The 24,859-nt window shown below is 49.3% G+C and overlaps 2 protein-coding genes across 3 annotated transcripts; one reads left to right on the plus strand and one right to left on the minus strand.

Annotated features, from left to right (window-relative positions):
* Positions 1-9,706: 9,706 nt before the first annotated feature.
* On the minus strand, positions 9,707-18,307 carry HECTD3 (HECT domain E3 ubiquitin protein ligase 3). 2 transcript variants are annotated; one of them, XM_055403047.2, is made up of 21 exons: positions 17,854-18,307; positions 17,545-17,705; positions 17,221-17,313; positions 17,006-17,141; positions 16,647-16,762; positions 16,450-16,563; positions 16,225-16,307; positions 15,612-15,777; positions 15,304-15,385; positions 14,240-14,422; positions 14,055-14,107; positions 13,832-13,896; positions 13,568-13,671; positions 13,182-13,301; positions 12,984-13,073; positions 11,827-12,033; positions 11,450-11,579; positions 11,294-11,368; positions 11,106-11,187; positions 10,892-10,963; positions 9,707-10,732 (listed from the first exon to the last, which is right to left on the minus strand). In XM_055403047.2, the coding sequence occupies exons 1-21, from the start codon at positions 18,220-18,222 to the stop codon at positions 10,648-10,650; spliced, it is 2,586 nt and encodes an 861-aa protein (XP_055259022.1). In that variant the 5' UTR covers positions 18,223-18,307; the 3' UTR covers positions 9,707-10,647. The 2 variants fall into 2 exon arrangements, 1 of the variants encoding a protein (XP_055259022.1); XR_016037175.1 differs by lacking the exon at positions 9,707-10,732 and having other exon boundaries at positions 10,906-10,963; positions 11,496-11,579.
* A 2,161-nt stretch (positions 18,308-20,468) lies between these two features.
* On the plus strand, positions 20,469-23,875 carry UROD (uroporphyrinogen decarboxylase). The gene is made up of 10 exons (XM_055402896.2): positions 20,469-20,607; positions 21,270-21,382; positions 21,503-21,582; positions 21,658-21,720; positions 21,939-22,136; positions 22,238-22,399; positions 22,758-22,895; positions 23,064-23,164; positions 23,247-23,313; positions 23,641-23,875. Exons 1-10 carry the CDS (start codon positions 20,588-20,590, stop codon positions 23,800-23,802), a joined length of 1,104 nt encoding a protein of 367 aa, XP_055258871.1. The 5' UTR covers positions 20,469-20,587; the 3' UTR covers positions 23,803-23,875.
* Positions 23,876-24,859: the final 984 nt, after the last annotated feature.

The raw sequence follows: 24,859 nt of genomic DNA on the forward strand, positions 1-24,859 counted from the left end.
TCATTCATTCACAAATTACCAACGCCCACTGAGCGTCCCTCACGTTGCAGGGGAACTAGTCACAGTCTCTTCCTTCAGGCAATTCTCCTTTTAGGACCTGGTCCGAACTACCACTCTGCGGAAGGACAGCCCTTTGGGAGCTGCGGTTTAGGGCTGACCAGTAGAGAAATCACCAAGGATGGCCAAGGTTTTCTATGTCCGGTGGGGTCTAATGTGGCCACTCAACGTTGGCTTTCTGAACCAGATTATTATGGTATGGAAAACATCCAACTTTAGCCATCAATAGTTGGTCGGGAGGGTGGGATTCGGGAAGATCTCACTGTAATGGTGGGGAAAATACCCTGGAGAAGGGCATAGCAACCCACTCCAGTATCCTTGTCTGGAAAAATCCCATGGACAGAGGAACCTGGCGCAGGCGCACGATGGCCGGGCAGATCGATGGGACGCGCTGGGCAGGCCCGCAGAGAAGAAAACGAGCACCGAGTAATAGATGACGACGTAGAAGGGCGCCGCGGGGAGGAGGGGAGGAGTTTTGCCCAGAGTCAGACACGACTGAAGCGACTTAGCACGCACTGTGATGGTGATACTGAACAGTGGCTTGGAGAGAGTGAGTCAAATGAATATCTTGAGTAAGAGCCTTCCAAGACCAGCAAGTGCAAAGGCCTTGGAGAGAGAAGACAACTTCAGAGAACAACAAAGAAGCCAATAGAGCTGAAGAAAGTGAGCTGGGGGAGAGTGGATGATGGCAGAGGAGGCCAGAGAGGCAATGGGGGAGAAGGTGGAGAATTCAGGTCCTGTGGGTCTTGTAGGCATTGTGAGGACGTTGACTTGTTTTAGAGGAGCAGCGATATAGCAGGCTTTTGAAGGATCACAGTGGTTGCTGTTTTGATAATAGAATCTCTGCTTCCAGAGACCAGTTAAGAAGCTACAACTGGATGAGAGAACCCAAACAGCTGAGTCTAGACGTCAACAATTGTGAGATAACAATAAAATAATTCTTTTTGTTTTGTTTTAAGCAGTACATTTTTAAGGCAGATTGTTAAGATGCATTATCTGGTTTGGGATGAAGGTTGTGTTGTTTCTGTATTTTGGCCACGCTGCTGGGCTCAAGCGATCTTAGTTCCTCAACCAAGAATTGAACCCAAGCCTTGGCAGTGAAAGCATGGAGTCCTAACCACTGGACCACCAGGGGATTCCGTAAACTACACCGAATAACAGGAACAATGGTGGTTCTCTCTTTTGGAAGCTTCCTCTTTTACTATCCATCTCTTTTTAATAATATTTCTTTAATTTTAAAAAATGTATTTGTTTTATTTTTGGCAGCGTTGGATCTCCGTTGCTGTGCAAGGGCTTTCTTTGGTTGGGTAAGTGGAGTTACTCTTCCTTGTGGTGCACAGGCTTCTCAATGCGGTGGCTTCTCCTGTTGCGGAGCGCGGGCTCCGGGGCACGAGGGCTTTAGCCGTTGTGGCACACAGGCTTAGTTGCTCAGTGCCACATGGAATCTTCCCCAGCCAGGAATCAAACCCATGTTCCCTGCATTGGCAGGCGGATTCTTAACCACTGGACCACCAGGGAAGTCCTCTATCCATCTGTTAAAACTTTAGTTACTTTAGCTCCCTGCCAGTTAGGAAGCAGAGTCTAACTTCTGCAATAAAAATAAAGGAATTTGACTTCATTCAACAATATTTATTGCATGCCTAATATGTGCCAACCAGTGTCTGAGATCCTAGATAGTGGGACTACAACAATCAATGAGAAAGACAGGACTTGTAATTTTTCCCCAACTTTCAGCCAGAAGAGTAGGAGCTCAGCCTAGAACATACTAAAAAAAAAAAAAAAGTCCTGCGGCCACATCCATAAAACTAGCCTATCTGTGCCCTGCCTTTCTTTCACTTTAGAATGCTGGTGACGAGTTATTGGAAAATTATTTAGCTCTAAATGCTGAGTTGATAAAGGGAGCCATGGAGTGATTGCTTTGGCCACAGGAGACGTGAAACTTGACTACCATTTCCTTCTGCAGCAATATTCTTTCTCTCTTTGGTATTAGCTCAAACAAGCAGAAGCCTTGGGAATTACAGCATGGTTTTGAGGTCAGAGCTAGTTATGAAGTAAGAACAGCATTCAACCTCATATCTGGCATCCATTTTAAATGCTCATGTTTAAATTAGCAAATGTTTTCAGGGAACTGGAGGACTTTCTCCTCTAGTTGAAGAAAGTAGTTGAAGGATTACTTCAATTTAAACTCACTTTAAATTATTTCCTTGGGGCAGAATGTTTTGGTCTCTGGACTCTTTATGGTCTTAAAAATTATCAGAAGCTTCAAAGAGTTTTTGTTTGTATAGGTTGAATCTGTCGATACAAACCATATTAAAAATTCAAACTGAGAAATTTTAAAAACATTAATTAATAAAAAATAGAAACAAAACCATTACATGGTAACAGTAACACTTTATTGAAAACAACTATGTTTTCAAAAGAAAAGATTTAGTGAGAAGAATGCAATGGTTTCACCTTTCTTTTGCAAATCTCATTAATGTCTGGCTTAATAGAGAACAGTTGAATTTTCCCATCAGTTGTGATATATGGTTTGGGCTGATGAAAACCTGACCTCACACAGATACATAGTAGGAAAAAAGAAAGAGATTTTAATAGTCTTTGTCAAATAATTGTGAGTATTCTTCAGTACTACACACTAAACTCAAGAAATGGTAGTTTGTTAATGATTAGTTGTGATATAGAATCATTTGTATCAATGAACATTTTGTACTCTGGTATAATACTTGCATTTTGAATAGGCATTTTACCCATGCATGATTTGCAACTTGATACATTGCTTATTTGTAAAATATTGATTCACTAAATTATGCAGATCTTCCCAACGTTGACTCATTATACAATATTTTTTAAATCACACTTGTTAATATCATCACCAATCATTAGAAAAGTCCTTAATGGAGAATTCTGTGGCAGTACAGTGGATAAGAATCTGCCTGCCAGTTCAGGAGGCAGAGGTTTGATCCCTGGTCCAGGAAGGTTCCACATGCCATGGAGCAACTAGGCTCGTGCTCCACAGCTACTGAAGCCTGTGCCTCTAGAGCCTGTGCTCTGCAACAAAAGAAGCCACCACAATGAGAAGCCCATGTACCACAAGGAAGAATAGCCCTCAGTCTCTGCAACTAGAGAAAGCCTGTGTGCAGTAATGAAGACCCAGAACAGCCAATAAATAGACAGATAAAGTCCTTAAGAATGCTGGCAAGCTTGGGACAAGTTTCCCAAACTTCCTATTTTCTCTTGAAAGCTCAGATATCATCATTGTTAGTGCCTTACCTAGAAATGACAGGCTTACTTCACTTCTCTTGATAAATTTTGTCCAGTTTGTCAATTGTTCTTTCAAGAAAATACAGTGTTCTGTGAAAAAAGCAGTAGTTCACAAATGAAACAATGGCATGAGTTTTCTGGAGACAGTCATCATACTTATTTCGTATGCACAGAAGTGTTACACGTGTACTTCCCATTTCACCACATAGAATATTAAAAAGACGTGCTCAAGGACAAAGATTTAATAAAATTATTTTATTGCCACATCAAAGACATTCTTAAGTGGAACTTACTTTGTTTTATTATTTTTTAATTTGTTTATGGTAAGCCTGTGGCAGTAAAGAATACAGTGACTATTAATACAGTTTGGCATCACTGCTCTGACTGATGCTAAAGCACGGGCAGTTTCATCGAGCATTGGGTTTGCATGATCAGTGCAAATATCAATACAGTGAAGGAGACAGTGTTTCAGTATTATTATGAAAGTGATGTTAACTCAATAGACCCCCTGAAAGGGTCTTGGGGAAATGTTGAGGTCCATGGAGCATATTTTAAGAACTGCTGCCTTGAGGACTTCTTGCTGGCTCTCACTGCTTTTAGTTCTTACATTACGGCACTCACCACAAAGGACTGTCATTCTCCTTTTTCCTGTTTTCTGTATCACACTGGGAACCCCCTGAGGACAAAGACTGTATCTTATTTGCTAAAAAGACTTTATATCTGCAGAGAGAGGTCTCTGCAGATCTTAGACAGAATCTGGGACATGCTAAGTAAATAATAATTGGGCGAATTAGAAATTTCTCATAAATTTTCCCTTGTTATCCTGTGTGGTAGTACGAAAACTGGGCTGAGGGCCTGGATCACTGACAACACCTCTTCTTCTAAACATTTCTTTTCACTAAATTAATCTTTATTATTAGCCCTCATGCCTAGCCTCACTCTTATTATTTACTTTTAATTATTAATCACATGGGAAGTATTTAATAAATGATTATTGAATACAAGCTATTCCCTATAATGTTTGCTTCTTTCCTGTTCACATTTCTTCCCCAAAGGACGTTTATGTATATGTGTCTGTATGTGGTGGGGAAATAGTTTAAGAAGGTCAAGCTCTAAGTTCTCTTTGAACTGTGGGAGACAAAAGAAACTTTTCAAAAGTTGGGCCTTGGCTCAGAAATAGTCTTCCCACAGTCTGCAAGTAATCTCTCTTTGGGAATTTACTGGCCACATCACAATATTCATCCACTCCATCTGGCTGCGGACATGTCACTGGGACAGGGAAGTATTATTTTTAGAGTGCTGAGTGAAGGATAAAAATGGAAAGAGAAACTCTACTTTGGCTACCAATTTCAGGTCCTAAAATATTTGTGCTTTATTTTTGTACATAAGCCCAGCAGTTTTCTAATAGATTCATGATAAGTTAGAGAGCAAATGATGCTATAGTGTTTATTCAGAGCTTGGAAAGAAACTTCATTAATTAGGAATTCAATATTTCCTTTCAAGCACATAGAATTTTCACTGTTGGTGGTTTTGAAGGTCAGAATCTGGATATTTATGCTCTAAACTGATCACTTTAAAACTTAGTGATTTAATCAATTTTTAATTTTCTTCCTGTATTGGAAAAACCTTCAGATATCTGATTTTCCTTGTTTTTAAATCGCAAAGTACAGTTTATGGGCCACAGTTCATTTACTTAACAGCTATTTGTTGAATGACTACTATGTGCCAAGAATAGTTTTAGGCTCTTAGGATATATTAATGAACAAAAAAGGATCCAGCCTTCATCCTAGCCAGGAGAGGCAGCATAAATAATAAAGAAGTTTAAATAATAAATCAGTAAACAGTGCCATATATTAAAAAGTGATAAAGACATTCAGAAAATGAAAAAAGTTAGGCAGGGAGGAGGGACAGGGAGAAGGAGAACACCATATTGACAGCATAAAGTTTTAGCGTTTTACAGAAGTTACTGAAATTTGGGAACTGTCTCTTTTAAATCTGTCCACAACTTTCTATCTAATAAATTTAGAAATAAATACAAAAGGAACAGACAACATCAGTAGAAATGGTGGAGTAAATTCCTCCAAGAATTCTCTCCTCCATAAAAGGAGAGGAGAATAATATAAAAAATTGTCAGAATCAACTTGGATAATGATGGATGTGCATCAAGAGAGAACAATCATGTCACTTAAAATTTTTTTTTTAAAGATAGGTAGACAATATATTTTTAATTAAATTTTTAAAATAAAATATGTATTTCTGTGGCTACATTGGGTCTTAATGGCAGCACATGGGCTCTTTAGTTGCATCATGTGAAACTTTAGTTGCAGCTTGTGGGATCTAGTTCCCTGACCAGAGACCAAACCTGGGCTCCTAAATCAGGAGCATGGAGTCTCAGCCACTGGACCACCAGGGAAATCCTTATGTCACTTTTTAAAGTCTGTTGGTGATTAGTCACCGCATCTCTCTTATTAAGTTCATTCACAGACAGAAAAGACTGTAATTGTGTTAATTTCTTGTCTCCCAGTGATAAACCCATGTGACATTAAAAAAAAAGGATAATTGAGGATTGGCCAACAAAATGAAAGTGTAGCTGATAAATGAGAAGTGATAATGGCAGAAGTGAAATTCAAACTGTCTGTAGTTGTGGTACAGACATAACTACAATGAACTCTAAGTTGTAGGTGGCATCGATATAGTTCCCTGACCAGTGATTGAACCCAGGCCCCCTGCATTAGGAGCACAGAGTCTTAGCCACCAGACCACCAGTGTGTGTGTGTGCTTAGTCACCCAGTCTTATCCAACTCTTTGCGATGCTATGTACTGTAGCCCACTAGGCTCCCCTGTCCATAGAATTTTCCAGGCAAGAATATTGCAGAGGGTTACCTTTTCCTTTTCCAAGAGATCTTCCCCACCCAGGGATTGAACCCACATCTCCTGAGTTTCATGCATTGCTGGCAGGTCCTTTACCCAATGTGCCACCTGAGAAGGTTAGGACCACCAGGGAAGTACTTAATTCATAAAAATTTTAAAGTTTGTATATTAGAAAAGAATAAATATGAAATTAAATGGCAAAGTACAGGCTGAGAAGACATATTTATAACACCTGACACAACAAAGTGGTTAATATTCAGGACACAGTGCCTTAGTTACCATGTCAGTAGGCTGTAGAGCTGACAGCGTCATCCAAATCCTAACTTCGTTACTTACTACCTACCCTGGGCAAGTTAATTAATCTTTGCTTGAGTTTCCCAGATGGCTCAGTGGTAAAGAGTCCGCCTAATGATGCAGGAGATGTGGGTTCGATTCCTGGGTCAGGGAGATCCCCTGGAGGAAGAAGAAGAAAAATAATTGCTCAATGCTGTAAATAACCAAAGCAGTGCAAATTAAAATAACAATCATACAGTTTTTCTGTGTGTTAAATTCAATGCCCAGAGTTGGTAAGAGTTTAGGAAATAGACACTAATGGGAGTGAAAATTGATCCATCCTTCCTAGAGGGCAATTCAGCAGTTTGATGAAGCAATTTTAAGAAGTTATTCTAAGAAAATAAATAGGTATGCAAGGATATATGCATGAAGATGTTTATTATAACATTTATACTTTTCAATACAGAAAATTTGTAAACAACCTTAATGTCCATCTGTTGAGGGTTTGAAATGAATAAAAGTTATGAAATGCCTTATAATGTAATACAGTACAGCCAATAAAAATAATGGTGAAAATGAGTATCACCCTTGTTCCAGTGACCATTATTTCCTGCTTGGATTCCTCCTTGCCTGTAGTCTACCCCTCTCAACTCATTCTCCACGGGGCTGCCAAAGGCAATCTAATCATGTCACTCCTTTGCTGAACCCTCTCATGGCTGCTCAACGTAAAACTCTCAAAAAGCCTCCGAGGCTAGTCTCATCTCTTTCTTCCCTTCACACTCCAGTAACACAGGACTCAACATACTTCTCAGTTGGTTTTTGTACCGTATTCTCCCTAAGGATTTAGTATTTCTCTGAGCCACTTTTTAAAAAAAATTCTTTGGTATTCCCATTTCCTATTTTTTTTTTTAAATTATGTATTATTTTTGGCAGCACTTGTTCTTGGTTGCAGTGCATGGCCTCTTCTTTGCTGTGTGGGCCTTCTCTAGTTGCTGCTCCGGCTTAGTTGCTTCGGGGCATGTGGGATCCTCATTCCCGGACCACGGATCCAATTCCTGTCTCCTTTATTGGCAGGCAGATTCTCAACCACTGGACCACCAGGGAAGTCCCCGCTGAGCCACTTTGGTTAGAATCATCTGATTCTGTCTTCTAATGAAATCCTTCACTTCTCCTCTGGAACTCTTACATGAATGTTATTAAATGTTGTTTATGTGTGCGTGCTCAGTCGTGTCCAACTCCTTGCTACTCCATGGACTGTAACCTGCCAGGCGCCTCTGTCCATGGAATTTCCCAGGCAAAAGTCCTGGAGAGGGCTGCCATTTCCTCCTCCAGGGGATGTTCCCCACCCACAGTTTCAACGGAGTCTCCTGCAAGGGCAGGCGAATTTTTACCACTAGCGCCACCTGGGACGGAGAAGGCAATGGCACCCCACTCCAGTACTCTTGCCTGGAAAATCCCATGGAGGGAGGAGCCTGGAAGGCTTCAGTCCATGGGGTCGCTGAGGGTCGGACTTCACTTTCACTTTTCACTTTCATGCATTGGAGAAGGAAATGGCAACCCACTCCAGTGTTCTTGCCTGGAGAATCCTAGGGACGGGGGAGCCTGGTGGGCTGCCGTCTATGGGGTCGCACAGAGTCGGACACGACTGAAGTGACTTAGCAGCAGCAGTGCCACCTGGGAAGCCCATTATTTATGCGATTATCTGTTTAATAAATGTCTCTTTGGGCTTGCCAGACGGTGCTAGTGGTAAAGTCCGCCTCCCAATCCAGGAGACACAGGTAAGGCAGGTTCGATTCCTGGGTGGGGAAGATCCCCTGGAGGAGGGCATGGCAACCCACTCCAGTATTCTTGCCTGAAAAATCCCATGGACAGAGGAGCCTACCTAGTTACAGTCCATGGGATCGCAAAAAAGTGGGACATGACTGAGTGAGCACTGGTCACACCCTTAAAGGTAAAATCCCAAGATGACAAAAATGATGTTTAACCATTTTACCCATTGTAGCCAGCGTGGCTCCTGACATTCACTGAATGAATGAATGAAAAGCAAGTTACAAAATACACAGTGTGGGTCCAATTTGGTAAAAGATCAAAGACTTGTGTGGCAGGTGCTTGCTCAGTCGTGTCTGACTCTCTTAGATCCCATGTCTATAGCCCTCCAGGCTCTCCTGTTCATAGGATTTTCCAGGCAAGAATACTGGAGTGGGTTGCCATTTCCTCCTTCAGGGCATCTTGACAACCCAGGGATCGAACCCCCGTCACCTGCATCTCCTGCTGAGTCCCCTGGGAAGCCGTTTGCATTCCTGACCACTGAACTACCTGGAAAGCCCTTCGTGTGGCCAGTACCAGAAACAGACTACCTCCGGCAGGCCCGTGCTGGCCAGGCCTTTCCCTGAAGAGCAGAGAAGGGGAAGGAGGAGAGAGTCCCCGGGTGGAGAGACGAAGCGGCCGGGAAGAGCGGAGCTGGGCGGGAGTAGCTGCCTCCCCGGCTCCAGCGCCTCTGGCAGAAAGAGACTGCAGAAGTGGGGCCCGTCTCCTGTGGACCACCCAAGGCGTGGGGGTCGGGAAGCCGCAGGGCCTGAAAGGCTAATACGGAGCATCAGATTCCAAATTACGGAGTGGTGGTCTTGAGGATGCACACACCCCGGGATGCGGATGGGGCGGATCTCAAAGCCAAAGTGGAGTTTTCCCGCAGGCCGGCGTCCGGGCGCGCCCTAGAGGACGTCGTGGGGAAGCGGTGCGAGAGCTGACTCCTCTGGGGACCGTGCGTGAGGAGGACGGCCCCCTGTGGGGACTGCATCCACATGGCGGGATCTCTCGAGTGTGTGAGGGTAAGGGTACTTGTTCTGAGACTACACTGCGCCTCTGTTGTCTGGTTCCTGGAGGCGGCGTGGGGGTGGGTAGCCATGCTGCTGCCTCCTGTCACTTCCTGACTTGGGTGTTTTATCGGCCATCGCAAGCTCTGTCCTCTAGGATGTCAGATTCTTCTGCCCACTTGATTCCTGAAGGCGGACTCCCACCCTCCACATCACCACATCCGTTCCAGAAGACACCATGCCAGCTTTATTCCTGCTTCTGTGTAGAGGACCCCTTATTTCCCCTCTCAGCTCCAGATTTCATGTTTGCCGCTGAAAAGCCCTACCACTCCCACTTGACACATGTCTCCTTGGCTCCTGGCAGGACCCTTAAGTCCTGAACAGTCTTCTTTAACATCCCTCAGGAGCCCAATAAACATACTCTGAAGGAATGAATTCATCCATTTATTCAACTTTTCCATGTGCAAGAGCTTCTTGGATAGAGTGTCATGGAAGCTCTTAAGGGAGAAAAGGCTGGGGCTGGACATGCATAAAACCTAGGAGGAGGTTTAAAGCCTAGGTTTTGTTTTAGAGTTGGGTAAAGAGGAGCTATTGAAGATTTCAGAGAGGATATAACTGGCCTTAACCTGGGCAAGGTCTTGGAGGGCAAGACAGCAGGCAGGGAGCCAGGTGTTGCAGAAGTGATGAATAGGGGGTAGCAGCAGTAGTTAAGATTTAATGTTGAGTAGCTATATGTTCTGAGTCAGGGACGGTGGTGGCACTTTGTCAGTTGGTACTGAGTTGGTGAAAGAAAGTTGGAGCTCACACCTTGGGGATGGAGGGAGAGGAGGAAAAGACCAGCATGTGAGGGAGAGGGTGTTCAGTTGTTGCTTTATTCTTGCTTCAGGTGACCAAGGAGGATGGCCATCACTCCCTATCCATCCCTGGAGACTTGTTGGGGGAGGAGCCTCCATCCCCCTACCCCCATAAAGTTTTAGTTCAGGCTAAAACCAGAGAAAAATATGGAGGAAAAAAAAAAAAGGAGTCAAAAACTGAAACAAAGTCCATGAGGTGGGGAGCTAGAAGGCCCCCTTCAAGTAGCTCAGGCCTGGCAGCTTGTGCTGGGCTTGTGGAAGATTCCTCTCACAAGAGGTGAAATAGCTCTGGAAGCAAACCCGAGCACGTGTAGGGCTTGAGGGTCTGTGGGGCTGGGCCACTAGTGTCAAACCACTGCACCCACTTCAACCGCACCCAGGGGTGAGTGCACTGGCGTTTTCTGCTCAGATTGCGCTGGTCCAGGGAAGGTGTCTCTGCCCTGGGTGCTCAGGGGGACACCCCACGGGACCAGCGCAGGCGCAGTCCTGCAGGCCCGCGACTGCCCCCTGGTGCCGACTCACTCCTCCCAAGGGCTCATGTCGGTGTCAATGGCCACACAGTTGTAGGCAGCGTATCGGAGCTTCTCCTCACACACCTTGGCGCTGCGGGGGGCAGGGAGTTGTTCAGCACCAGGTGCAGAAGCCCGTCCATCATGACCAGGGGCTCTGGGACTCCAATTTGCACACTGAAGCCCTCCTCCACCCTAGGATGTCACATTTCCCTGCCGCCCCACTTCCCAGGCTGGAACTTAGGGGACCCACCTGGCATAGTGTGGCAGGAAGAGGGTGCTGGAGCAGGTGGAAGACTCAGGCAGCGCGTCTGTGGTCTCATAGCTGGGGGTGTGGAGGGACCAGAGATGAGGAAGAATTGGAGGGGCACAGGGCAGCAGTTTGACAGGTGAATGTGTGTGTGGTGGAGGGCAAAGGTAAGCCACAGGCTCTTCCGACTAGACCTCCCCTCCCCGTCGGCTCTCACCCCAGCTTGTCTGGGTAAATGTAGATCCGTGCTGGCAGACGGCTGCGGCCGGTGACAAAGCGCAGGAAGCGGCTCCGGTCCTCTGATAGAGAAGAAGGAACTCAGCGCCCAGGTGCTGGTGGAGGAAACTCTACCACCTCCCCCATCTCTGTATCCCAGGAGTGGAGTCCTCTGCCCTTTCCACTGACCATTGGTGAAGTTGTTCAGTGCCTCCCAGAAATACTGCACCCGGGTGTCAGATGGCTCGAAGTCCTCAAACCGGGCTGGTGGGACAAAGCCACAGAGAATTCATTCTTAGGTCCTTAAGCCCCACCGGGGACTGTGCTGCCCCGTCCCACACTCACTGAGCTTGCGCAGGGCATCCACAGTGACCTCTGGGTCCCCGCACACCTTCTTCTCCAATTCTTGCCATGTCAGCAAGTCCAGCACAGCCTGTGGCACCACCTTCAGAAGACCTGCCTGCATGGCTGCCACCTGGGGAGAAGGGAGAAGGCCTGGCTGGAGAAGACGGCACAACTCCCAGCTCTGGGTGTGGTGGGGACACCTGGCCTCCAGACACGGAGATGAAGTATCTCTGTGCCCCACAGATCAGCAGGAATGTGGGGCAGAGGGGTGGTGGGGGCCAGGGTTCTTGGGGCTGGGTTCTGGTGGCCCCTCAGACTGGGCTCTGGCTCCTGGGAGCTGTCCACAGCTCTCTGTTCCACTGGCTTCTGAGTAGTACCTGCTCCTTGCTCTCTTCTAGTCGTGCCTTCTGCACCAGCTGGATGAAACGGGAACGGTCCTCATATCCCACCACGATGCCTGAACCCCCAGGGATCAGCTCCACCACCTGCTGGTCACTCAGCACAGTGGTGAATGTTAGCTCCTTCCCAAATTTGAACTCAAATGTCTCCTTGTCCATTCCTTCCATCACTTCCAAGAGCTTCACCTGGGGGTTGAAAGGCAGGAAGGTCAGCTTTTCACTGTGGAGATAGTCCTGTTTTTTCTCAAGCAGCTCACAGGAAAGCAGGGGAGGCAGCGAGGCAAGGCAGTTGTTATGCAGGTAGTGAGGGGGTCAGTAGAAGGGCTGTGAAGCCCAGCATCAAGATGATGCCTAACCAGCCACGGAGATCAGGGAAGGTGTGCTGGGGGAAGTGGCATCTAAGCTGAGACCCAAATGATTGGCTGGGCCACCAGGAAGTCAGGAGAGAGAACACCTTAAAAAAAGGTGGAAAGAGCAAAAGGCCTGAGGAACCTAACTGGGAAAGTGTCCAGAGATATAGGATTCATGTAAGGCCTTTTCAGACTCTGCATTTTATCGTGAGCCCAGGGTGGACCATTGAAGGGGTTAAACAGGGAGAGTGAAATGAACTACTCTGCCTGCTGAAGACCAGATGGGTAAGAAGGGAGACACGGTCACCAGATCTGCAATCAGTGGCTGCATCAGGAAGGAAGGTGATTAAACCAGAGGGATAGATAATGAGATGGGAGAGGTGGGCAGATTCCAAAGGCAGATGTGACAGAATGTGGGAGGTGAGGGAGAAAGAAGAGTGAAGAATGACCCTGAGGGGCTTGGCAAGGGGAGGGGTGGGTGGCGGTGCCATTGTGAGACAGGGAGCCCTAGAGGGAGAGGATGAAGAGTGTGCTGAGCCCATGGTGCCATCTTGGGAGAGAAGTCCAGCAGGTAAATGCATATATAGCCCTCGGCTTAGCAGAGAGTCTGGGTCCAGAGGTAAGTAATCCTTTCAGGGTCACCAGAACAGTGATAGGAATTGAAGCTACGGCAGTACAGGGGGTGGGAGAGGGGAAACACGCGTGGTACGAGAAGGTTCAGAACAGCCTAGGGGTGCAACGAGCTTGAGAGCAGGGCAGAGAAACCCAGTCCACGCCCTAACTCACCAGCACAGAGTCCACAGCTGGGAAGTCCTTGCTCCAGCTCACCTCCTCACCAGAGAGCTGCTTCCACACGAAACCCGGCAGAGCCAGGACCTGTGGGACAAACACTGCTGTCTTCACGCCCTGAACTGCCCGGGTTTGGCTGGCTCTTCCTTCCAAGAGCCAGGACTAAGCTGGTGGGGTGCAGATTAGGCTACTCACCAGGAACTCCTTACCCCGAAGGGCAGCCCCCATCAGCTGTCCGATCCACTCATACTTGGCAAAGTCCCGGCAGGAGGGGTTGGGCACATACATGTCTCGGGCCTCGCCTGTGCCATTGCCCTGCCCCCGAGACAGAGCTGTCAGCGTGGCCTGGGATGGATTCTCCTGTGTTACCCCAGATGCCTCAACGACTTCCCTGAACACTTTCCACGAAGGGGCCCTGAAGGAGCCCTCTGAACACACAATGGCTCCTTCCTTGTCTGCCCAGAAGCTGTCCCGGGCAGTTCAGTCTCTCCCATGCCCCTTCTCTGGCTTAGTCTGGCACCTGGGAGGTTTGCAGAGACAGAACAGCAGAAACAACTTGGGAGGAAGGGGTGGGAGCTTACCTGGTTGGCCGTTCGTACAAAGAAGGGCAGAGGCACAGGGGTGTCCGCCGAGCTAGGGCACAGTTCTTCTGACATGTCTGCCAAGCTGTCCCGGAAACCACCTCCTGAAAGGACAGACAGATGCTCTCAGTTGAGGCACACAAGAGCCCCAGCCCCCATGATGGGGTAAGAAGCAAGTCCCCTATCTGGGTTAGCTGGTCACCCCGGATACCCCAACCACTCTCAATATGGTAGGACTCTTGCTACTGGCCCTCAAGGCCTCACCTTGGTCAATGATGCCTTCTGCAATGAATTTACACTCCCACCACTGGTCATAGCGCATGGGCCACCTGTAAGGAGGGGTAAGTCTCTATCATTACACCGGGCTAGGGCTCAGGATGACCCACCAGCCCAGGGTCCACCCAGGAGTAGGGGCTACAGAGGGGTAATGCTGAGGGGTCCAGAGGCAGTGTGTGGGTGGAGCAGGTCCCCTGCCCCCAAGCCATACCTGTAGTCCAGGGGCTTTTCATACTTGTCAGAGGGCTTGAGGCCTTCATAAACCTGGGGCCAGGGAGAAGGGGAGGGAGTTGTGGGAACGTCTGAGACCCAGACCCACTCTTGCCTAAAGACCTTGCTCAGGTCCCCTAGTCCCCTTGCTGACCCGCCCTTGCTCTGACCCCAGGTGGTCCAGACCTGGGTGAAGACAGCATTCTTGCAGGCGGGATCCCGTAAGGGGCAGGCACGGTGTTCCATGGCGAGGCGCCGGTTGATGTACAGACGTGGCATGAAGCTGGGCTTGCTGCTCTCTGAGTCACGCAGGCACTGGGCCACCAGGCCTGGCCGCTGGCGTGACAGCAGCAGGAACTGCTTCACTTGCTGGGCGGGGAGAGGTGGCCAGAGCAGGGCCGGCAGGCAGTCAGACTCTGTCCAGGCCCTGGAACATTTCTCTGTTCCAACCCCATGGGGCCAGTTCAAGCCTACTCTATCCCTGGTCCTTGCTTTCAGTCTCTCCCTTAGTCCAGCCACCAGAGGAAGTTTTCTAAAATCTAACTTTGTCGTTACCTTACATAAAAACCCAACTTCGTTGTTACCTTATATAAAAACCCAACTTTGTCGTTACCTTACATAAAAACTTCCCAATGGCTCCACTGACCAGGAAAAAAGTCTGGCCCCGGTGTCCTTGGCTACCAGGACCAGCCTCCTGCCCACCTCCTCCTGCCTCATCCCATATCACACTCACATCTATGTCTATGCTTCTCTCAAGTCTTCCTGAACAGCTAGGAACTCCCAGTGTGCACTTTTCATACAATCTACCCTGTTCATGCTGTCACCTCTCCTCCCCAAGCCCTGGGTATTTCACCTACTCTCTGGGAAATAGGACCCTAAACACTAAATTTTGATTATTTGTGTCTGTATTTCTTCCTTGACTTCCCTGGTGGCTCAGACGGTAAAGCGTCTGCCCGTAATGTGGGAGACCTGGGTTCGATCCCTGGGTTGGGAAGATCGCTGGAGAACGCAATGGCAAGCCACTCCAATATCCTTGCCAGGAAAATTCGTGGACTGAGGAGCCTGGTGGGCTACAGTCCACGGGGTCGCAAAGAGTCGGACACGACTTCGCTTTCGCTTTTCTTCCTATGTTCCCAGAGCCTAGCAAAAGTCTAGGCCTAGAGTAGATCTAAGAACTTTCTGATGAAGCGTGAACAACTGCAGAAAGGGATGCCCACTGCCAAGACCAGCACTGCGTGAGTCAGGCTCACCTTAATCTCACTAAAGGTGCCCAGCGTGTGGTCCCAGGCCGGTACCAGGTGGTGCAGGACACTGTCTAAAATCTTTATGAATCTGGGGAGGTTGGGTAAAGATAATTGCGGCTGAAGTGATAGATGCAAGACCCTCTCACCACCCCCCACACACAGGGACAGGAGAAGGCAGGGCCCAGGGGCTCTCTGCCTCTTGAAGTGGAATAGCATACGATATAAGATATAAGATCTCTTCCATACAGACAAAAGACTCAGGATGGGGGGTGGGGGGAGAGGGAAGGGACTAACTGGCCCAGGACCACAGCCACCTCTGCAGGAGAACAGCTCTGCGGTACAGTACTTCCGGGTCAGTGCCTTCTAGGCGTGGGTATCGCACGAGATTGGTGGGCTGAAACAGGTCTGCATTTAGCCCTAATTCTCGCTGTCTAGAAGACTTGATCTTGACCCCCCGAAGACGCACATCAATCCCGTCATCTGGGGGAAGAAGTCAGAGTGAGATCACTTAGGGCGCCTGCTGCCTCTCTCTTTGGCCCCAAAGCCTGAGAATGGCTCCTTAATGCTCAGCCTTGTGTCACCCTTAGCCCCTAGAAACTTGGGACCTTTGGGATCCCCTTCTATCACCTGATTCTGATGATTATATTCAGTGATAGCTCCTCTGTCCACCACTATAATATAGGGATGCCTGAAGGTCCGAACTCCATTCCTCTTCCAGGTGAGCCCAAGTACTTTGATGGCTTTAAGGCAGGCCTCTACCCAGCACTGTCCCCTTGGCTTGGGCCCCAAAGCTTCAGATCCTGGAGTTAGTCCAGCTGTCACCTTTATCCCAACTCCAAGTCTATCTCCTTCACTCCACACTCACTGCCAGCTAACCCCCATCTACACGTTGGGGCTCCCTTCCCCCCTTCTGGCCTTCAGCCCCACCTCGGCACTCGACGATGCGGATCTCGATGATTGGGAGGTGGACAGTCATGTCTTCCAGGACACAGACGTCCCCGATCAGGGTCCTGAGGGGTGAACATGAGCAACTCTGGAAACTCCTTGTCTTAAGGGGTTGCTGGGGTCACAGACCACCTTATGCCGCCAAGCTGGGCCAGATCCTGCTGCCAGGATCATGTCCCACCTCCCACCCCAGGTCAGTTCACTCACTCGTCAATGCTCACGTCACTCAGCTTCTTCAGATTGTCCCCTTCACCTCCATAGACCACCACCCGCTTAGGCATAAAGTTGTCATCTGTGGTATCCACCGTGAGCAGTAGCTTCCTGAGGGTTAGGAGGGTGCACACATGTCTTTACACTCACAGGTACGTGGCTCACCCACCCGGTTGTGCTCAGAGCCCACTCACTTGACAATGGTGCCCTTTTTCATGGTCAGCCGTACCCAGTGCTGGCACTGGGACCCATCGCTCTCCCAGTAGGTGTCCGCATTGCTGTCTGTCAGGCAGGACACATTGAACTCCTCCTGGGGAGGGTAGAGAGGTGGATGGGCCAGGGAGCCCAAGAAAGAAAGCACAGCGGAGCTGAGACAGAAATCCATCTGCTAAGGGTGGAGGTGTCGAGGGATTCCTAAGGACTTCCAAGACTGGGGGTGGACTGAGTCTGGCCTGTGGGGATTCAGGTCTGGCTGTGGTTTAGAGGTAGGAGTTCCAAATCGAGCAGGATGTTACTACATCTTGCTTGGGGTGGGAGGAGTCCCAGCACCCACCGTGTAGGAGGAAACGTCTATGCTCTCCACATACTGCTTCACGCTACCCAGGTTCTCATCCTCCTTGCCCAGGTGGTCGTACAAGAAGTGGATCAGGTCCTCGTCGCACTCGTAGGTCCACGTCGGGGGCACATAGCTAAGCGACCCCAAGTCCCTAATTAGGTCGGGCCCAGACCTGGAGCTCCTTCCTCCCCAGCCCATCCCAGCTTACTCACAGTAGCCTTTGTACAGCTTCAGTGTATGCCTCGGCCGGCTGAGGCCTTGATCCCAGGCGATGCGAGTATGTCAAGTCCACCACCTGTTCCCATCTGTGCGCACAGAATGGGGGACGGGATATTGGGACCTCAGCGGACGGCAGAAGACCCTGGAGCCTTCTCAAACGCTCTGGCTCCTCTAAACCATGCCTCCAGAAGCCCCATCCCAGCTCCCTTTAGGTCCCGCCCCTTTTGCTGTCAATCCTATCAGATCACACCGCCCGGGCTGTGCCAGTCTAGGGCCTGGCAGTAGGCCAGCAAGCCCCACCCCTCCCAGCGCAGGACCTGAGCACCGGGCGGTAGTCCACTCCGAAGAGCTGCTGCTGCCGCTGGAGATGGTCTGGAGTGTCGATGGGTACCAGGCGGGCCCCGCCTTCGGCCGGGCGGCACACCAGAAGCCAGCCTTCGTCCAGCCCGCAGTCGCCCAGGTGTTCCGCCAGCTGCTCCTGCCGGGACGCACCAGACGAGGAGGCCGTCAGGGAACTGCCAGCGGCCCGCCCTGCCCAGCCCAGGGCGAAGAGCACCGGACGCTAAGTCAGCTCGATATGGGGGAGGGGAGCAGCCAGGGGCTTCCCTGGTCCCGGGTCTTTGCACCTTGGTCAGCTTAACCCAGAGACCGTGGCCGTTGCACAGCTCTTCGCCTGTGGTGCGCACGCAGGCGCCGCGCCGCAGCTCGATGCTGTCGCGGGCCGCGCGGAGGGCCCCGGAGCCGGTACCGGGGGCCGGGCCCGTGGCTCCCACACGCAGCCCCAGGCCTTCCGCCTCCCACACCGGCAGCAGCACGCGCGACGGTCCCGCCGGGTCCTTGTAAAGCTTGTAGAGCACCTCGCGCGGCACGAAAGCTAGCGCCGCCGGCAGCGGCCGCCCGGCACGGAGGCTCTTCGCTGCCTCCGCCAGAAAGCGTACACGGCCCAGCAGCTGTCGCGGGGACTCTAGCGCCGCGCCCGGACCCGGGCCAGCCATGGCGAAGCGGCCCAGGGAAGCCCGGGGGCGATCCGGGCGGAGGAGCTTCGGCCGAACCAGCAGACAGAGCTTCCTACCACCTTCAGCCCCGCCCTCCACCAGCCTTCGCCGTAAGTTCTGGACTAAGCGCACCTCATATTGCCGCCGTATTGTCCTGTGTACTTGGATACTCAATCCTGTTATCTATTTCTGTGTCTTCCACTCACTCAGCCAGACCCAAGTTCCGAAGTTTCTACCTGATCAATCTCCCCACTCCATTCCCATTGCTACTACTTTCCTTTAAGCCACCATCCATCCTATCGAGCCTGAAACGCTATTCCTTCGACCTTCTGGAGCTTCCTTGCTCCCAGTGAGTCTCACTACAACCAGCTGATCTTTAAGAATCTGTTAGCTATCCTGTCAGGCTTCCCATCCTAGGAGCAGTGTGACTATACTGTTTGGGAATATAATCCCTCCCCAGCCTGGCTGCTGACGGGACTCTTGAGTCATTTAGACTTGTTCCTGGTGGTTACTCCTAACCTCAGGGCACTGGTGATCATTATCCAGTTTCTTCCAGTAATTCTAAACCAAATGAGAGGAAAGGCCAACGTGGGAAGAGAGGAGGCAGAAACAAACAAACAAACCACGTACAGAAGTTGTTCAGTTCAGTTGCTCAGTTGTGTCCGTACTCCCTGTGACCATATGAATCGCAGCTCGCCAGGCCTCCCTGTCCATCACCAACTCCCGGAGTTCACCCAAACTCATGTCCATCGAGTCGGTGATGCCATCCAGCCATCTCATTCTCTGTCGTCCCCTTTTACTCCTGCCCCCAATCCCTCCTAGCATAAGGATCTTTTCCAATGAGTCAACTCTTCTCATGAGGTGGCCAAAGTATTGGAGTTTCAACTTCAGCATCAGTTCTTCCAATGAACACCCAGGACTGATCTCCTTTAGGATGGACTAGTTGGATCTCCTTGCAGTCCAAGGGACTCTCAGGAGTCTTCTCCAGCACCACAGTTCAAAAGCATCAATTCTTCGGCGATCAGCTTTACATATGACAAAATTTGCAATCTTGACCATTTTTTAAGTGTACAATTATCTATTTCCAAAACTTTTTCATCACCCCAAACAGGAAACTCTGTATCCTTAAGCAATAACTCCTCATTGTCCCCACTCCCTAGTCCCTGGGGACTAATCTACTAAAGCTCTAATCTACTTTCTGCCTCTATGAATTTGCCTATTCTAGATATTTCATGTAAGTGGGTACAGAATTTGTCATTTTGTATCTGTCTTATTTCACTCAGCATAATGTTACAACAATGTTGTTGCATGTATCAGAACTTAATTTTTATGGCTGAATAATGTTCCATTGTATAAATACACTACATTTTGTTTATCCATTTATTTGTTGATGGACACTTGGATGGAAATGTTTTGATATAGTTATCAAATAAAGGTATCAAGAAATAAATAAATAATCCCATGTAATTTTGAGAGTTTTCCATTTTTTTCTCCTTACAAGTTGGGAACACAATGCCTCTCTTCTGATCTCTCCAAGCTATTTGTATGCTGTCACACTACTACAAGATAAAGTGAATACGTGTTAAGTAACAAAGGCCTGCATGAGCTGAACTCTGGATAGTTCTAGATTATTTAAATCCACTAGCTTGATATCCTGTTTTCCATTAAGCCAATTGCTCTTTTGCAACTTCTCTTTGCACATGCTGTTCCCTTTTCTTGGAATACACCATTGCTTTCCCCAATTAAATGAAGTGCTTGCTACTTGCATCTAGCTTTTTCCCTTTAAACATCTACCATTGTGATTGCTGATTTCTATGTTTCCTCATCAGTCTGTAGCTCCTTAGAGGAAGAAAATGCCTTGTTCACCACTGTAACCTCTGCACCTACTATTGTGCCCGCCTCTTTCTAGGTAATATAAATATTTACTTATTTCAGTTTCCTGTACAGCTTTGTTCTACCACAGTTGTGGCTGGTTGGGCCCAGAAGAAAATTATTAGAATTGTGGAGAATGGGAGTGAAAAGTGAGCCTTGGGCCAAGTTTTCTGGGATTCCCAGGCCGTCAGAGGAGAGCAAACTCCTCACACCGTGAGAAGTGTATTTACAGCAAAGGTCTTTAGCGGGTGAGGGGGGTGGATGTGTATTTGTTGTTGCGTCGCTACAGTGGACTTTACGGTGAAGAGACTAGGGGTGGGGTCCTACGGGCAGCAGCTGGGGCAGCCCAGGAGCTGTAGCGGGAGTCCGATCATGTGACCTTCAATATGGCGACTGCCCTGGCTCATCCCTGGAAGGGGCGGAGCCTGGGCAGAGGGCAGGCTCAGATTCAGTCTGTAACGGGGACTGTGCTCGCGTTTACTGAAAGCTTATCATGGAGGCCAAAGAGTCTAGGTGAGTTCTCTGGACCACCACGCAGTGTGGCCATAGGGGCTTCTGACCTGAATCTTCCAGCCTAGGAATCTGTTCCTATACCCTTCTTCCCCAGACCGGAGAACCCAAGTCGCTGGGATTCCAAATCCTCCAATCATGGATTCTTAAAGTATTCATCCCAGGGACTACCTAGCTGGACTGCGTACCCCAGACCTTAATTTAGGAGACGCCCCCTGGGCTTTCTAATCCTCAACTAAGATCCCCATTTCGGACTTTCATCTCTGATCCCCCATGACTATTCCCCCGCCTGGAGATTTTTCAGCCCCAAAACCTTCCAGCCCCGGAACTAGCCCATTGGTACTCTTGTTCCAGAGACGTTCCCTCTCCCCACCAATTCTCCTAAGTGAGTTTTCGTCTCCTCACCCCCACTCTCCTAGTCCTTCCAGTGGCTTTGAGCCTGGGGAAACTGGGACTATGCGTAGGGTAAAGGCCCCAGCACCGGCCGTTCTAGTCCTGTACACCATCTGATAGGCAGAGAGAGGGCGGAATTGGCGGGGAGGTAGCTGGTCTGGAGAAGGCAGATAGCGGTGCTGGATGGACTGTATCCGCCTTTAGAACCCGAGCCCTGCCCAACCCCCAGCCTAGTTTACTGAGCCCTACCCTTCCCTCCTCCTGATCCCCAGACCTCAGGGTTTTCCGGAGCTTAAGAATGACACCTTCCTGCGAGCAGCCTGGGGAGAAGAAACAGACTACACTCCTGTTTGGTGCATGCGGCAGGCAGGACGCTACTTACCAGGTCAGGGTCAGGGCCTCGGAGTCTAGGTAAAACTCTGGAGAGTGAAAAGTTTTGGAGGGGCAGAAAAGGGCTCTTGGACGTTCCTCAAGGCTGAGCCCTGCCTTACCTTTCTGTCTGCAGAGTTTAGGGAAACTCGGGCTGCCCAGGACTTTTTCAGCACCTGTCGCTCCCCAGAAGCCTGCTGTGAACTTACCCTGCAGGTGAGGGGTCGACAAAAGAGGAGGGATTTATGCCCTCCGCAGGCCACCTAGCAATCTGTCTTCTGTTCCCTATAGCCACTGCGTCGCTTCCCTCTGGATGCTGCCATCATCTTCTCCGACATCCTTGTCGTACCCCAGGTACCTGTTCAGATCTGACTCACAAACGTGTAAAACAGAAAGGATGGTCAAGACTCAAGTAAAGCACTTATCCTTATGGGACAGAGGGGAAAACAGGCCGGAGGAGATGGAGCTTGGCCGAGTTACATTCTCCTTTTCCTCCTTCCTGGCATGGGTTGAACAGATCTCATTATCCAGGAGTTACAGGTTGGGAACCCAGATGTTTTCTCCCCTGCTAGGCACTGGGCATGGAGGTGACCATGGTGCCTGGCAAAGGGCCCAGCTTCCCAGAACCATTAAGAGAAGAGCGGGACTTAGAGCGCCTCCGGGATCCAGCAACAGTGGCCTCTGAGCTGGGCTATGTGTTCCAGGCCATCACCCTCACTCGACAACAGCTGGCTGGGCGTGTGCCACTGATTGGCTTTGCTGGTGCCCCGGTAATATGGACCAGGGCAGGGACTTGGGCTTGGAGGTTACTTTGGCAGGTCTGGGTGAAGAAAAGGGAAGGAAGTGTCAATCTGGCTTTTGCCTTTTGCAGTGGACTCTGATGACATACATGGTTGAGGGTGGTGGCTCAAGCACCATGTCTCAGGCCAAGCGCTGGCTTTACCAGAGACCACAAGCCAGTCACCAGCTGCTTCGCATCCTCACTGATGCTCTTGTCCCTTATCTGGTGGGACAAGTGGCTGCTGGTGCCCAGGTAAGACCTGAGGGAGAGACAAATAACCTGGGGCTTAATCTTTAAGGACCAGAAACAATACAATTCCTTATACCTGAGAAGCTAGGTATCTTAATGCCAGGCACAAAAGAGGCTTGACCTGCAGTGATCTGGCTGGAGCAGCTAAGCCCAGATACTGGCAGGGATGCTTAGTGCTCTGTTCAAAGACCAAAGCTAGCACTGGGATCTGGAGAAGGCAAAACTTTTTGACTGGAACTGGGTTTATAGGCTCAGGCAATCTCAGGGATGAAGTCACTTGGGAAAATTGAGGCACATTCTACGTGTGCCTCCTCTTTGTATGTTATGTGTTTCATTTATTTTCACCACCCCGTAATTGCAGGCATTGCAGCTCTTTGAGTCCCATGCAGGGCATCTTGGCCCACAACTCTTCAGTAAGTTTGCACTGCCCTACATCCGTGACGTGTCCAAGCGAGTAAAGGCCGGGCTGCAGGAGGCAGGCCTGGCACCGGTGCCCATGGTAAGGATGGGGATGGGCTGAGTGAAGGTGGGCCCGTGGAGCATATCAAGTTAAGTCCTGCATGGAACCAAGTGACCACTAGAGGGCAGCAGAAGTATGACTGAGGTATATTATTACTAGCCAGCAGAGCAAAGCTCTCTGCAGCCTGAGATTTGCCGTTTCCCCCAGATCATCTTTGCTAAGGATGGACATTTTGCCCTTGAGGAGCTGGCCCAGGCTGGCTACGAGGTGGTTGGGCTTGACTGGACAGTGGCCCCCGAGAAAGCCCGGTGAGTGATGGAAGGTGAGGTGGAGCAGGGGACAGCTGCAATATGTGCAGTCACCAGAACAGGGCACTGACTCTGCTTCCAGGGAACGTGTGGGGAAGACGGTGACCCTGCAGGGCAACCTGGACCCCTGTGCCCTGTATGCATCTGAGGTAACAACCAGGTTCCTGTGTGTGTTGGTGACTTTATCTCCGCACTCTCATGGTTCTGGATGTGGTTGTGTTTATTTCTATGTGTGTGTTTTCATTACCGGTTTATCCCTCCCTTCTATTCCATTCACAACATAGACTCTAGGAAGGCAGGAGTTTCTTTTCATTGATTTCGTTCATTTGGCTCTTTTTAGTGCCTGGTCCATACTAGGGATCCGATAGTTTTTTTTGAATGAGTAATACTGAGTCCCTCCATGTGTCACTATTAGGTATAGGGAGGACAGAGGCGTGCTGGCCCCCCTATAGCCAGTGCCCTGTTGGTCCCCCCAGGAGGAGATTGGGAAGCTGGTGCAGCAGATGCTGAATGACTTTGGGCCACAGCACTACATTGCCAACCTGGGCCATGGACTTTACCCTGACATGGACCCGGAACATGTGGGAGCCTTTGTGGATGCCGTGCACAAACACTCTCGCCTGCTTCGACAGAATTGAGCGTGCCCCTTTTCCCTGAAGTACCACTGACACAGATGATTGTTTCCAGGAGAATAAAAGTTCCAGAGTTGGAGTCTTGCATCTGGTTTTATTTGTGAAAGATCTGTGCCCTTATTCTCTGTTCCTTCTTAGCCTCTTCCTTCCCTGGGCTGCTTCTTGCATCCTCTCCCACAAGTCACTGGAGCTCAGATATCAATGCCTAGGCATTGTTGGACTTCATGTCAGGGCCCTGACACCATTGTGCTCTCAGCTCTCCAAGTCCCAGAGCCACATGGGGTTGCATAGATCTTCCTAGGAGTGGGAGTTGTGACGTGCAAGGAAATGGGGTCCCTACAGCATGTGAAGCCAGGGCTTTGTGTCTGGGGAGGAAGGCTATATAGATCAGAGAGAGACACAGAAATGGTTAGAATATTCCAAAAGGCCTGTTGAGGAAGATGGAGTCTAGATCAGCAGGAAGAAGCTGAGAGGCCTTCAGCTTTGACCCAAAAAGTTGGGAAGAGGGCATAAAGATCGGCTGAGTTGCTTAGACGTGCATCACTGAGCTGAGAAGGCTTCTGACACCAATAGACTTCTTTTCTGTGTATACCCTCTAGTTTTCTCATTATCTTGATGTTTCTGCTCATCATAATGGTACCTACTTTCTGGGGTCCAGCCCTGATGTGCCTGTGAACTCTGGAGAGGGGTCTGGTGTGGTAGGAAATTCTTCATTTGTTATTCCACTCCTTATTAGAGTGCTAGGAACCCTCTGTGCTATAGGCCTAACCAGCTTCCTCTCCCAGCCAGGGTGATGGAGAATACAAAGAAGGGCCTCATTTATTGAAATAATACAATTTCTGATTTTAGAAAAATGATCTTTTCTGTGATCCATGATTTATTCATAGAAAAGCACTGTGAGTTCACATACTTGCTAAAAAACGGCAATTGTGATACAGAAATGGGAGTGGTGTCTTTTCTTTTTTTAACCAACCTATCGGGCTGAGAGGTTGTACGGCCCAAGATGAACAGTAAGACTTCAGTAGCCACAAACAGCAAATACAACTTATCTGTCAGTGTGGAG

Source organism: Moschus berezovskii, chromosome 4 (assembly GCF_049115385.1).
Source record: "Moschus berezovskii isolate FMDL1 chromosome 4, NW_MosBer_1.0, whole genome shotgun sequence".
Classification (NCBI taxonomy): Eukaryota; Metazoa; Chordata; class Mammalia; order Artiodactyla; family Moschidae; genus Moschus; species Moschus berezovskii.